The sequence below is a fragment of the Gossypium arboreum genome, chromosome 8 (genome assembly GCF_025698485.1).
Source record: "Gossypium arboreum isolate Shixiya-1 chromosome 8, ASM2569848v2, whole genome shotgun sequence".
NCBI lineage: Eukaryota > Viridiplantae > Streptophyta > Magnoliopsida > Malvales > Malvaceae > Gossypium > Gossypium arboreum.
The window spans coordinates 20328182-20343588 of record NC_069077.1 but is presented as its reverse complement, the minus strand read 5'-3'; the positions used below and the strand labels follow the sequence as shown (position 1 = coordinate 20343588).

At 32.3% G+C, this 15407-nt stretch overlaps 2 protein-coding genes across 3 annotated transcripts; one reads left to right on the top strand and one right to left on the bottom strand.

The window, feature by feature from the left end:
* Positions 1–2544: 2544 nt before the first annotated feature.
* Positions 2545–3050, top strand: LOC108467578 (uncharacterized). Its single transcript, XM_017768258.2, has one exon. The coding sequence runs from the start codon at positions 2679–2681 to the stop codon at positions 2883–2885; it is 207 nt and encodes a 68-aa protein (XP_017623747.1). The 5' UTR covers positions 2545–2678; the 3' UTR covers positions 2886–3050.
* Positions 3051–3783: 733 nt separating this feature from the next.
* Positions 3784–5618, bottom strand: LOC108467576 (uncharacterized). 2 transcript variants are annotated; one of them, XM_017768257.2, is made up of 6 exons: positions 5341–5618; positions 5187–5242; positions 5004–5068; positions 4443–4892; positions 4166–4367; positions 3784–4080 (listed from the first exon to the last, which is right to left on the bottom strand). In XM_017768257.2, exons 1-6 carry the CDS (start codon positions 5492–5494, stop codon positions 3907–3909), a joined length of 1101 nt encoding a protein of 366 aa, XP_017623746.1. In that variant the 5' UTR covers positions 5495–5618; the 3' UTR covers positions 3784–3906. The 2 variants fall into 2 exon arrangements, with proteins under 2 accessions (XP_017623746.1, XP_052874312.1); XM_053018352.1 differs by having other exon boundaries at positions 4166–4361.
* Positions 5619–15407: the final 9789 nt, after the last annotated feature.

Below are 15407 nucleotides of genomic sequence, written 5' to 3'. Positions count from 1 at the left end.
CGATCCCACTGAGCCAAAAGTTCCGGTGACAAAGCATCACGAGAACAAGAACCAGCAATAAATCCTATTTTGTTTTTGGCAAGGAGGGTTATTCAGATTGATCAACTCCACAGATTGTAATTTTCAATCCTAGTCAACTGACGAGACACAAGGAACGTCCTAGGTGTATCTGACGGATGAAGATAAAATGGATAACTAAAGTCAATTTGGTGTTCTTGTGGAGTAACCATGATTATGTGGAAAAAGAAAAACAAAAAAAAAGTGCAAATCTAGAGAAGAGAATAAATAAATCTGAAATGAGGTAGAAGAAGGAACTTGAGCAAGTTGAACCATTATTGACTAATGGCAGCAAGTTGAATGGAAGCAACCACCAACGGTGGCTCTGATACCATGTCAACTGGTGGCTGATGATCGATGTTGATTGAAGTCCGATGACCAGAAGGCTGCGTATACTAACAGAGATAGACAGGAGTTGAATAAATTCCTTCTATTTTATCGTGATAATTATGAAACAAAACCAATGAATATATACTACTACCTAATTGCTAATAACCAACCGCTAACTAACTAACAGTTCTTCAACACATTCAAACTGTTTGATCAACCTATATATATAATAAATTAATTTTGGTCATGAAAGGTTAGCTTGCTTTCATTAATATGTTTAAATTTACTTATTTGATTTTAGTACTGACAATACCACAAGCTCCTTTATCCGCGATTCTAACAAACTTTGTTCATTGTGAGGTAAGAGTAAGGTTCCCAGAAGTCTTACTTTTTATTCTTCTATTTTTAAATTTGTTTATTTATGATTGTGGACTTGAGTGTAAAATATATTATTTATATGTTGTTAATTTTTAAGGAATAATATTTGATACTACAACTAAGATTAAATAATAAATATTAAAATAATAAACATGATAATTTTAAATTTTTGTATGGAATAGAAAAAGTAAACTATAAGTGTAATAAATATTAACCTATTTTAAATTAATTTATTAATGAGGTGATAATACTGATACACGAATGATGTCTTAATTGAATAATTAATTTAAAAGAAATAAAATTTTAAAATATCTTTAGCCTAATAAATATAAAAGAAAGCCTAGAAATTTGGATTGAAGTAAAAACTGTTAATCCTTATCCCAATCCCAAATCACTTTTAATGTAAACGACTAAACAAATGAAAATCAAAATAAAAACTGGTAAACTTCAATCAAATTTGTCCACTTATGTAAAGTAGTTGAAAAAGTAAGAGGCAGGCCTTGCCTTTGGTCAGCCTTGGCGTCTCAACCCAGCCCATGGTTTTTTTCTCCAAATAAAGATAGGTGATTCTGAAATTAAAACTTCTCATTGGCCATATAATTTATTTTAATATTATATGCCCCTTCAGTGTCAAGGATTCATCCATAGAATTATACCAAGTAGTAGACACTTGTGACTTTTAGATATCACATGATGTATCCATTTCCATAAAAAAGTCATGCTGACTAGAAAATTCTAAGTTAATAAAGGTTTAGCTCTGCTTCCCTCCTTTGTTTTGTGGTTACAAATCATATTTTTTATTTTAATCGCAAAATAAGTTAGTGGTAGGGTAGGGAATCATTATCCGTTCGCTTGTGGAGCTTGGAACGCTTTCGATCTAAGCTGTTATAAAAATAGACGGACCCGTGTACTCGGCTGCCCCATCATTTATTTATATATATATATATATATATATTATATAATAAACAATATAAACGAAATTAAAATAAAAAATAGTTTAAATTAAAAAAATTAAATAAGTAAATATATTATATTAAATTTTATATTTCAATAAAAAAATTACCAATATATTGTGGGTGACATAATTGTAATAAGATTCAAATATTAAAATAAAATTTTGAGTGAATTAATAAAGAAAATATTTAAATTTTAATATCCGTAAATTTTATCTTTATTTTATTAAAAATGTAAACGAATAAAATGCCCTTAAGAGTATAAGTTATTTCAAATATGCAAGAATAATTTAGTAATTTTCAACTGATTTGATTTTCGGTTAATTTGTAATAGTAATTTAATGAAAAATTTAAATAATACTATAGATTATAAGATAATTATAAATTGAAAAACAAATAATAAAAAAAAATCAAGGAAAAGATGTGAAAGATGTACTTACCATTTAATAGAGATTTTTTTTCAATTTTATTTTAACATTTTCCTTTTAAATAATTAACCTTGAATTTAAAAAAAGTAAAATCGAAATTTGTTACAAGTATGACATTTTAACTTAGATTTAATGGATTGATACAACTTTGACGCCAGATATTATCCGTACATTAAATATTGAACTTATTTGTGTTTTCTCTTCATATTTCCAGAACTTCTCCCTTTCTCTGTTCCTTCCATAACCCATTCGCTTTGCATACCTTTCTTCCATCCAATTACTTCTTGTTATACTTACATATGATAATATTTTTTATTCCACCATCAACAACTACTATAACCAAACCCTACCTAGTTTTTTCTTTTTCTCTGTTTTCTCAACCAAACCAACCTTTCTGCACTGCTTTCTTTCAGTCTTCATACCACTCTGCTCTTCAAATTAGTTTGGGGGTTTTTTTGGAGGCTCTGCTTCTAGGCCTTGCCTGCCCAAAAACATAATAAAAGAATCCATTTCAATCGCAACAGAGACGGGGATGTTGCAGCTGTTCTTCACAATTGCTTTCTCTGCAGCGCCGTTGACTCTATATGTCCCGCCTGTGAGGAGCTTGAATCACTTCGTAGAGACCATGGAGGATCTGGTAAGGGAGTCGCGGGTGTATACCCACAGGCTTTACCCACGTGCACGCTTCGTCTGGTCTAGGCTCTTGGATTGCATGCTTTGCAACTTGAGTTTAGATTAGAGTAGGCTGTGTTGTGTTGTGCCATCTCCTAACCCTACTTTAATTATTAGATCTCTTTCAATGTACATATGGAATTTTGGTTTCTTTTGCCTCTCTGGTCATGTGACAAAGGCTCTTGTTATAGCCAGGAATAAAAGTCAAAAGCATTCTTTTGGTGGTTCCATATATGTTTCTTTGTGTTGTATATATATCTTCGCGGGATCCATAGAGTGATTGGTGAGTGTTATTTAAAGTTTATGCTATCAACCCTTTTTTATTTTAATCACTAGTCTATATGAAATCCCCCAGGGTTAGGGTTTTGATGTAATATTTGTATCTGCTTGTGATGGGATTCTGAAATTTGATTATGTATCTGGGTTTGTCCGTTTCCTAATTAACCTTTGTATCAACCTCAATTAGCAATCTTACTTCCAACATTAGAAAACCCCTTCACTTGACTTCAAATTCGACGCTGAATCCCCATTTTAAGCATCCAACTGTTTATTTACTCTTTCTTTGTTTAAGTCAACTAAATTTGCACTCAAGCTGAGGCGGATTCATTACGGTTAAGTTGCTCAGCTTTATTTAGCTCGATCATAGGTGATGTATTGTTGCCTGCCTAGGGCTTTTGGTGCGGTATGTATGTTAGCGTAGTATGCCAGTTTGTGTGTGTTTTTGGGTTTTGTTGCTTACTCTAATCTATGAAGAATTAGGTAGATAAAGATGATGGGAGAAATTGTCTGGATATGGAAATGGCGGTGGGAGGACAAAATTAAACACAGAAAAGCCGTACTCATGTACCTTGTCATAAAGACAGAACTTTCTTTAGTATTAACAGACAATTAATGCTTCATTAGTAGTGTTAAATGTTGATTTGAGTACAAACTGATACTCAAGAAAAAGGCGAGAGAGAAAGAACTAAAGAATCATGATATTGGCTTTTTATTCACTGAAAAGGGTTTTCAATACAATTATTAAACAGAGAGAAAGCTACATAGCTGACACTCATATGAATGAAAGAATGAAGACATTTGAGTTTTGTTTACTCAGACATTGTGCAAGGCTTGAGGAACCAAAATACATCCAACGCTCTTGCTTGTCTTCCATCCGTAACGTTAACATTATTAATAACAGAAGAACAAGAAGATACACTGCTTCCTGCTTTTTCTGTCTTCATATCCTTGTTTTGCTTCACTTCTTGAAGGATTCCCCTCTCCTACGGACACATCATATACAAATATAAACTAAACAAATCATACCCAAAGCAAAAAGCATGCATACTGAAGCAACTAGTTGCATACCATAAGTCTGGATCTGGAAGCCTTGGAAGGAGTGGCAGTGGTTTTGGTAGGGGCAGAAAAGCACTGAGGAGAGGGTGGATTGGTCCGTATTTGCAGTAACCTTTCTTCCCCGTTGTTTTTGTGCTTCACATCCTCCAAATTTAGTGAGATATTAGAGGGTGCCATGTTCTCTGCCTCATCACCATGTGTTCTGCTTCTGTTTCTGCAACAATATCATCCAACATGAATCAAACTTAAAGATCTTTTAAAATTAGTTTTTCACATAAGTGATACTCACATTTTCATCTTTTCTTTCTCTTTAGCAATGCCATGTTTCTCTTGACCCAATTCAAGCAATGGTTTCCTCTCTTTGTCCAACTCACCCAGAACCTGGGTCTTTTCATCTTGAGTGTTTTCCTCTCTCTCTTTCTCCCTAGCCCTGCTTGCCAATTTCTTTAACTCGTTGCAAAACTCACTTATATGACTCAGTATATCCCTACCAGCAAACAAATTCCTAGCTGACGCACTACTTTTCAGAGACCGTATCTCGTCACTTTGGGACTGGAGTATACCATCTGTTATAATGGGTTTATTTTTTTCACTGCTGGACTTGATTGCCGCTTTCAAAGACTTAGCTTGGTGATTAGTAGGAGGAGTTGATAAATTTGGGTTATGGTTTTCACTATCGTCGAACTTTGAAAAACTAGAAGATTGAGTTTGTTGCCCTCTTCTCTTCAATTTGGCATCTCTGAAAACAATACAACGCCCAAAAATGGAAATAAGATGTAAAGAAAAAAAAAACACAGAATCTTGAAACCAAGACATGTTGTAAGGTAATTAAGTTGCGTTTAGTAAATACCCTTGATTCAATTCCCGAAATGGGAAGTTTCCAGCTCCACCGCCAGGAACTGATCGTCGTGGAAGCTTCAAAAGATTAACAAAAACAAAACAAAAAATGAGACAAATGGTCCATAAATACATGCAGCAGCATTGTAGTATCTGGAACTAAATGGAAAGAGGCATAAAAGCAGAGAATAAAAACCTTAGAAGGAGGAGAGGGTTGAAGGAAATCCTCAGCAGTCTTGGGATGGTTACAGTCTGCAGTATCCAGATAAGACAAAGTTTACAAAAAAAAAAAAAGAAATGAAGTGAGAGGGCAGAGGAGAAAAGGGAAAAGAAGAGAAATGAAAGGGTACCAGGAGTGCAGAACCAGGCATCATCGTCGATGGAAGGTTGGTGAGGGTCAGGGGCCAAGAAATCAACCCATTTAGGGGCGTTGATGTGTTCGTAAACGCAGTCCTCAACGAAGCGGGAGTCTATTCTGGTCCAGTCGATTTTTGCTGGTTCCATTATGCGAAAGCCAAAAAAGTAGGGGATTAGCAGGAGGGCAGAGAGAGATGGAAAAATGCGTCAATAGGCTGAGTTTCTATTCTTAAGTGCGAGTGAAAGTGAACGTTATTACGTTACGTTAGTGGGGTCCTTTTTCTTCATTTTTAATTAGAATTTATTGTTTCTTCTGACCGTTGGGGATTTTTTTTTTTTTTTTAATAATCGGTGTGTAGTTTACTTGGTCTTGATGGCCAGGGATGGCAAACCACTTCCAGTGTGGGTTTGTGGAATAACAGAGGCTGGGTAGGGCAGAATGATATTTTTTGGGTACCAACTGCCACCACTTATTCCATTCCATTCAATATATGAAATTAACATTTATTATTTTTAATTGTAAAAGAAAAAAAAAACCAAGCATATTATAGAATAAATCTTAAATTCTTCTAATTTTTCATTTTCTATTTGTATGTAACAGCATTATTTAAATTGAATTAAATTAATTAATTAGTTTGGTTAAATTGAAAATGAATCGATTCATAAATTAGATTAAATATTAATTGAACTGGCTTTTTTTAATAATTTATTTGATTACGTGAATTAAATTTAAAGTTAATTAATTAGCGAAAATCTTGAGTATTGATTACAATATAAAATTATGTATTAAAACAAAAATAGATAGAGCGGAAGCTGTATTGTGATCCCTACCGAAGAATATATCCTAAAAGAAAATGGAAAGGCTTTGTTTAGTTTAGTTTCACGTGCCAAAGGGCATGTGATGAGTAAACTTTGGTTGTTGCCTAGATCCAAATCAACGGCTTTTTTTTTCTTTTATGCCAGAATCTTACTTAAGATTCAATCTTTTACGCTTTACTATTATTTGTTCATTCCTCACTATAATTACATAACTTCTTTTTAATAATTGAAGATGCTAAGGTTTCATCATTCACATTAGGATTCAGACTTTAACTCTCCACCAAAAACAATCACATGTTTTTTTCTATCATGTTCAACATTACTCTTTTATAGGATAATTTTAATATATGTTGGAGAAAAATTTTTTATTTGACTATATATGTTATTGTTTTTATTTAGAGAAAAAGGAAAACGCGTTCTATAGAGTACGCTTTCAGCCACATTAGCTGAAAACACATCCTGTAAGACACATTTTCACTAAAAATAGACAAAATTTCTTTCGGCCAAGTGGTTAAATGTTAATATTTTTGTCCCTGAGTTTCGAGTTCAATTCCTCTTCTACTCACATTTATATTTTTTATTTCATGTTGTTTTAAGCTTCTTCTTTTTTAATTAATATTTTTAACATATTAGTTCTTTTGGTTAGATAGTTAGATAATTGTGATTTTATCTTTGAGTTTTAAGTTTGATTCCTCTTATAAACATTTTAATATGTATTTTTATTTTATGTTATTTCAATTTTTTATTATTTTTAATTAATGTATATAATTAGTAAATATATTATTTTAAGTTTTTTTATTTTTAATTAACCTTTTTACTAATAACTCTTTTATTTATAAAATCGATAATTATTGTAAATATCATTGTTTTTAGTAATTATAATTTTTATATGTGTAATATTTATATTTCAATCCATATAATGAGTGTTACACATTGACATTTTATATATTTTTCTATGTGTATTTGACATAATTATTTGAAATATTTTACATATAGACATAATGATCTTTGAAATAATTATTTGATTTTATAATATTAGAAATCCCATGCTTCCACAATATAGGTGGATAAAATAAATATTTGACATATAAATATTATGTATAAAGAAATATATATCTAAAAATTAGTCAATATTTTTAAAAAGTAATTACATATTTATTATTTGATTTTATAAATAAAAGAGATGAATTAAAAAATAAAAATATATATTTATTAATTATAAAAATTAATTAAAATAATAAAAAGCTTGAAACAACATTTAAATAAAAATACATATTTTTTGAGAAAATACTGATATTCCATTAAAAAAGATTAAGTGGCTCAAAAAGAGACTGACACAGAAAACAGGAAACGGCATAAAGGAAGCATAAACAACAGAAAACAATTAAACCCACTACAGAAGCACACTAACCAAAACAACAAAAACAAATAGAAAGCCAACAGACACAAAAAACAGCCACAAAATCAAAACCATTAGCAGAGAAACCCACTAAGAATACCAGCCAATTCTTTCCGACGAACAGAACCCATTCACAGCCTCAAAAAAGAAACGGAAAGAGACGACTTTGAAACCCAGCAAAGGAGATTCAACGAACCTTCTCCAATTTTCAAAGCCCACTAACAGCTCAGCACCAATGATACCTAGCAGATCAATCCATCTCGGCCAACGGTGCAACAGAACTTGGTGCCTCCTCAACCCAGAAACATGGTAAGATCCGATGACGACCATCCATTGCCAACGCATTCGTCGTCCGATTAGTATCTCTGGGAACAAACTGGTACACCACCTCCTTAAAAAATCTCTCTAAAAGCTGAATATTCTGTGAAATTGGGCTTAGAATAGATCTATCCACTATGTTTGAGTTTAATTTCTTAATAACAGTAAGAGAATCATCTTCCAGGATGAGATTTCTGAAACCCATATCCAACGCAAAGTAAAGAGCCCTTTTACACGCTCTCACCTTTGCTACAAAAGCATCTGCCACATCCGCTATCGTGTAAGTACAAGCACCCAATATCTATCATTCCTTATCTCTAGTTAACACTGCTAAAATAGAAATCTTAGTGTTGTCCATAAACGATGTGTCGAAATTCAGCTTAATAAACCCAAATGTAGGTGGCCGCCACAAAATATTCCTTGGTATATCAAGAGAAAAACTTTAAACTCTACTGGTACTGAAATCGTGGGCATAACTTTGAACAAACCCCACAATTTCATGTATGTCAAAATTGAAACCTTTATTTACCAGCCTATTCCTCTTAAACCAAAGGGCCCATAAAGAAATAGTTAGAAGTTTCTTAAATTTCATATAACTGCAAGAAAGAAACTTACAAATTGTGTTCTTCCATCTGAGGGACCTATACTGTTATCAAAGGAGAGATGCAGATAAAGCCAGAGTTGACGCAAGACACTATAGAACCATAATAGATGGTGCAAGTCCTCCGGGGACTTTTTACACAAAGGACAGACTTATCAACATGCAGTCTCCTTTTGGCCAAATTGGAGAAATGAGGCACATAGTCCTTTAGAATACACCATAGATGAATTTTAATATTAGCAGGGATTTTAAGGTCCCAACTAGATGTATAGAGTATTTTGTCATTTTCATTTGTACTCAAATTACTGTCTGTATACTAGGTCACTTTTGTAAGTAATGCTCGATACCCACTCTTCACTGAATACTCCCCTGAAGCATCATAGTGCCAAACAAGAAAATCTGGAATACTACACCCAGCAAGAGGACTGTTGATAATGTGTCGAGCATGAACTTCATCACATATCTTAAAAATCACCTCATTTTTCCAAGTACTAGAATCCGCATTAATCAATTGATCAATAGTAGACTAATGAGAATCCATATTCGTTACTAACAATCTGCCATTTCCAGGACTAGGGAGCCAGGGATCATTCCAGATATTCACCTTCGCACCATTTCTAATTCTCCACAAGAGCCCGTCATCAAATAAGTCCCTAGCACAACAGATACTCCTCCAGGTAAAAGAAGGGTAAGAACCAATTTTAGCTGATAGTATATTAGTAAAAGGATAATATTGGGATTTAAAAACTTTTGAGATAAGGCAGTAGGGCTGGGTTAAAAGCCTCTAGACTTGCTTAGCTAAAAGGGCTTTATTGAACAAATATAGGTCCCGAAAACTCATCCCACCATTAACTTTCGGCAAACAGAGTGCACTTCAAGTGCACAAATGGATTCCTTTGGCAATTTTACTATTTGCCCACCAAAACTTGTTCAATATACCTTCAAGTTGATAACATATCTTTTTTGGCAATGCAAAACATTGTATCACATAAACCGGAATTGCTTGAAGGACAATATTGATACAAATTTCTTTACCGCCCATCGATAAATATCGAAGCTTCCGACCCTCAATTCGCCTGCGAAATCTGTCCACGAAATAAGCAAAAGCCCATTTTTTCTTCGCCGGCAAACTGTCATTATGAATAGCCCATACCTTTAGAACTGTCTCTTCAAAAGAATTATCCAAACACCATGAAATAAAATGCTTATAAAAGGAATTGAATTTAGGATTGAAGAATGAAATTACAATTATCTAATAATCTAATCAAAAGAGCTAATGTGTCAAAAATATTAATTAAAAATAAAAAAAAGCTTAAAATAACATGAAATAAAAAAAATACAAATGTGAGTAGGAGAGGAATAAAACCTAGGACTCAAAGATAAAAATACTAACATTTAACCATCTAACCAAAAGAGATGAGTTATCTATTTTCAGCTGATGTGGCTAAAAGCACACTCTATAGGATGCGTTTGCATTATTTAAACGCATTTTCCTTTCTCTCTAAAAAAACATAGATCGATAAATTTAAAAAAAAAATAGCATAATACTCAAATAAATTTTTTTCAGCATATATTAAAAAATTAGTTCTTTTTTATATGAGTGTTAGATTTGCTGCAGCTATGAACATATAGATAAATAATAGTTTACAACACCGTTTTTTTTTGTTTTTTTTGTTTTGTTTTCTCCTCTAACCAAATATGAAGACATTTCCATCGGTTGCACCGTATTGCATTGTAGCTTAGCATGACATTACATTTGTTACATACATACATACTTACAATTTCAATTCGACTGAAAAATTGATAAAAATTGTTTTTTTATAGAATCATATATATTATTATGAAAATATTTTTATCTTTTATATTTTATATAAAATTAAATAAAAAATTATACATAATAATATTTCAACAGTTCTAATATAATTTTTTTATACAATACCTAAAACTACCCATAACCTTCCTACTCCTAAATAATATTTCAACAATTAATAGGACAATAAATGGGCTTCAACGCATTTGAACCCACCTACTCCTGCTCTAGCAATAATAATGTTTGATATCTCACTCAGCCAACAAAGAACTAAAACTAAGCTATGAACAAAAAAAATGAAAACAAAAAACAAAATAAAGTCTACTTCTTTTATTGATAATAACTCTGATAATCTCAAAATGTTGAAACTGACTCAAAACGATGAAACTGAGTCTAGGATTTATACAAAGAGATTAGGAGCTGCAAATAGTAGTTAATGCTAACAAAAATCCTACACTGACTTTCCTTGCAATTGACTAACAAAATACCAAAAATACAATAGCTTAGAAACTAACTACTTGACTAACTGAAGAAACTGAAATATAGTTTACCTAAGCTAATACAATATGTGCTAATACATTTCTCTAATATCCACCTATTTACCCGTCTTTTGAAAGCTCTCCAAACTTGTTTTCAACCTTTAGTTTGCTTCGAAATTTGCCGAAAAGTAACTCATACAAAGGTTTTGTAAACACATAAGCTATTTGGTCTTGATTAGGCACCTAACCAACAACCAAATTTCTAGTTGCTACCTTTTATTGAATGAAAAACAGATCCAATTCAACATGTTTAAATTTGAAATGCAACACAAGATTGATTGCAACAACAACTCCTCCTGAGTTATCACACCAAAGTTGAGATTTATCAACAAGTGATATTTGCAACTCACCAAGTAAAGACTCGAGCCACATAATCTATATTGTGGTATGTGTCATACTCCTGTATTTTGCCTCAAAAGTAAAATGTGACACAATATGTTGCTTCTTAGAGCACCAAGCTATTTGATTCCCACCAAAGAACACACAAAATCCAATTGTTAATCTTCAATTGTTGATATTAGCTCCCCAATTAACATCAACAAAGCTACCCAAAGACAAACATGAGGTAGGTTGAAAAGACAAACCATGATCCGTTGTTCTCTGGAGATACCTTAAGATGCACTTGACAACTTTAAAATGAGTATCTAAGGGCTTTTTGCATGAACTGGTAGACCTTGTTGACAACAAATGCAATCTTTGGCCTTGTAATCACTACGTACTGAAGTGCTTCCACAATGCTATGATACTTAGACTCATTTTCAATAAGGCTACCAACTTGAGCAGAAAAGATACCATTGCTAACTATGGGTGTAAAGAACCTTTTACTTGGTCCATATAAAATAAAATTTAACTTAGTTCATAAATTAAGGATTAAGCTAGAGGGGTACTATGCATAAAAAGGTGTGACACAGCCTTCAAGTTTTTGAGAATCAACTAAACCTTGACTTTGATACCAAAATTGATACATAAAGAGTGCGAAAATGTGGAAGAGGATTGTAAAGTTTTTCTAAGTTGTAAATTTGACTTATGGCTCTAGACATTCAGAAAAAAAACTTGGATTTTGACACAACCTAAAACGCAATCAAATCCAAATTAGATAAAACGATTAACTAAGATAAATAAAATAGAATGATAAAGAAGAAAATAAAGAAGATAGATAGAAAAGATAAAACATGACATGTAAAAGTCCTAAGAAGCCTTGGAAACAAAAAGAATCCACAATCCCCTTCAAGTGACTCTAATTTTCCCACTAAGAAAGAAAACTTGGTAGGAAAAAGTTTGAAAATTATCCCCATAATTTGAAAAGATTGTTAAAACTCTTCTAAAAGAAAACTCAAGAGAAATTCTTGAAAAGAAAAACTCAAAGAGAATTTATTAACTCAAAAGAGAAGTTGTTGAATAATAATGAACTGATCTTTGTGTACAATATAAAGGCCTTTATATAGGCTAGCTAAATAAATCTAAATAGAAATCTTAAGTATACTAAAATTTAATTAAACTAAACAAGAAGCAGTTTAAAACTAAACTTTCTTGTTGGCATAAAACTCCTAAATAACTTAAAATACTTAATAATTATAAAAATTTGGAATAAAAATAATAAAATAATAAGAGCTGATAAATACAATATTGAGCTCACATATAATAAAAATTAAGCTTAAAACCCGAACCCAATATGATTTAAACTCGAATTAAATGCCCAAAACATGTAATTCTTGTCCAAAACTTTTGCTCACATAGTCTTCACTAAAACAGTCATAACTTAAGCTCCTGAACTCAAAATTGAGTGATTTAAAGTGCGTTTCGAAGCTAAGAGATAGATCTTCAAACATTATGAGACATCTTAACCAAGAAATGCCTGGATCCCATCCAAAAAGTTGTCGCAAGTCTGCTGATTCCCCAAACTTAAAAACTGGCAACTTCAGTGAATGTAATTTAATAAATTTCACCCATTTCATGCATGTATCATTCCTCGTTTCCTCAAAAAGATTTATCCTTACATATTGTCTTTGATCAAAACTTAGTTTGATTTGCTTGGCCTTTGATTTATTGTTAGGCCTTGAGGTAGTGTAAGTCCATCACATCCATGGGTCTAAAATTGGGTTTTGAGACTCGCATCATTCTCGCTTTACTCAAGAAGATTCGTCCTCGAATATTTAGCTGCATAAAAAGAATAGGGATTAGAATTTATTAACAATAAAATTTTAAAAAAAATACTTATCTAAACTTTCTTGGATGCCAAAAATATTTTCAGGATCAAAGACATTATTTCGATCCTTCAAATCAGCTTCGATCATAGACATCTCCTTTAAAAATAAAGTATCAACACTAAACAAACAAAATGTTAGGCACACGAGTGTTCAAGTAAAAAATAACCTATAACTTTCTTTGAATATGCATGGTCATCCATAAGAATTTCCACCGACGAGTCAATAATTTCACATGATTATAAAAATCAAGAAAATTAAGATTATGTAAAATTTCATCATTAAAGGTCAAGATAAAAAATTTTATTGCTATGGAAAATGTATAAAATACTTTACTAAACCTATTTAATGCAACAAAACTACTATTTTTAACCTTTACAGATCTAGATAAATCCATAAAACTAATTGAAACTTGACTAACGGGAAAACATGTCATAAGGAAATTTAAAATTAGTAGCATACTTATCAAACAAATGCAATGCCTTCTTAATTTAATTTCTAATGTTCCGTTGCCTTTCTTAACTTGTAGCACTTGTGGATAATTATCAATGTTCAACTTACCTCCCTCCTACAAGTAAAATTGTCTATCGATGGTAGAGTAATGTAATTGGAAGTCTTTCAATAGATCCTTGAAATCCTGTAACAAGAAAACACCACTAAACAAATTTGAGTTATGGTTAGTTAAAAGATAATCATTCCTCAAATTTGCATGAATATTTTCTTGTTTTTCGTTTTCTTTTCCCACTTGACAACTCTCCAATTTTACCTCATATGGATTTTCACTCACCAAAAGTGGACCATCAAATAGATTTTTATCACTCAAAGTCTCTTTTCCATATATCTTCTTTATTGTTCTAATCTTCAATTTATTATTCTATTTTATTTATCTTAGTTAATTGTTTTATCTTTGATTTATTTGTAACACACCAAACCCGATCCCGTTGAAGGACCCATGTATGATATGTCACTACTTAGAAATAATCCATATTTAAAACTATTTTTGGCGAAAACTTTGTATAATTTGCAGTATTTGGATTAAACTTTTAATAAAATACTAAAATAAAGTATAAGCCAAATGATGTATAAACTTTAATAAGGTAATTTCATTATCGAAATATATAATTATGAAACCATTCCAAAAACTTAAATGAAATTTCATTAAAGCATTATTTATCAATCATAAGTTTCAATTACAATTTCATCTAAAAAATACAATTAGACATCACTGATAAACCGTAAATTATACATATTTTTACCCCATGTTTAATGCATTTTATAGATGATTTCTCATTAGAATTGGTGAATTCGATACTCCTAATGCTTTAATTTCATGTTTTGTACTCAGAAGAGCACCAAGAGTCAAAAGGAGCAAAAAACGAGCCAAAAAGAGACAAAACGGACCAAATTGAGAAGATGACACAGCTTAAGCCTTGCCACACGGGCAATTCACACGCCCGTGTCTTTCGAGGGTGTCGGCCAAGGCTTTCACGATTCACACAGCCTGGCCATTGACCCACACGGCTGTGTGCAATTTAACGGATCGAACACGGCCTGGCAATCACGTCACACGGCCGTGTCACACGGGCGTGTCCCTGCTGAGCCCAAGTTAAGTCCAATTCGGAAAAGGCCACTTTGGAGGGTTTCTAGGCATTCCAAAGCCTATACATACGCACTAGAGGAGAAGGAAAGGGGAGACGGAGAAGAGGGGTAAGGAATTACCCTAAGGAAGCCGATTGATCCATCTCAGAAGCCGGATTCATCATCAAGACTAAAGATCTCTCCTCAATTCCCCTTCAGGAGTTTTAGGTTTTCTTTATGTTTTGTATTCTTTATTCTTCTGAAATGTTTTCTTATTTAGTTATGAACTAAATCCCCTAAATACCTAAGAGAAATGAAACCTAAGACGAATCTTGTTATTATTTTCTGAATCGTATGATAAATATTTAACTTGTTCTTAATCATGTGTTCTTAATTATGTGTTCTTAATTCTTGTTTTGATATCCTAGGATACTGATTCAAGACACGCTCTTATTCAGAGGGGGAATAGACCTTGTCTAAGAGTGCATTTGCCATAATTAAGCGGAGTTGATTGCTTGCCTAGAAATAGGGTGACAAGATTTTACCGGATTAGGGTGAAACCTAATAAGGGGATCCATAGATCGAGTTAATGCAACCCTAGAGTGTTAATTAGAGAAAAGTCTCAGTTATTCAATCTAGGGATTAGACGTTATTAGTGTTGAATAGGGATAATAACATAACTTAGGGATCTCTACGGAACAAGTTGAATGAATAAATCGTCCGATTCGGAGCCAGAATAACAAGTAAAGTCTAGCTGGATTTTTCCTTAGGTATTGTCTCAAATCAATCGAT

Bases quoted from the DNA above. Each gene is read 5' to 3' on its own strand.
- LOC108467578 (XM_017768258.2), top strand. From the start codon at position 2,679: ATGTTGCAGCTGTTCTTCACAATTGCTTTCTCTGCAGCGCCGTTGACT.
- LOC108467576 (XM_017768257.2), bottom strand. From the start codon at position 5,494: ATGGAACCAGCAAAAATCGACTGGACCAGAATAGACTCCCGCTTCGTT. The intron at 5,069-5,186 runs GTTTTTATTCTC...AATCTTTTGAAG, and splicing joins AACCCTCTCCTCCTTCTAAG to CTTCCACGACGATCAGTTCC. The intron at 4,368-4,442 runs GTGAGTATCACT...ATATTGTTGCAG, and splicing joins GAGAAAGAAAAGATGAAAAT to AAACAGAAGCAGAACACATG.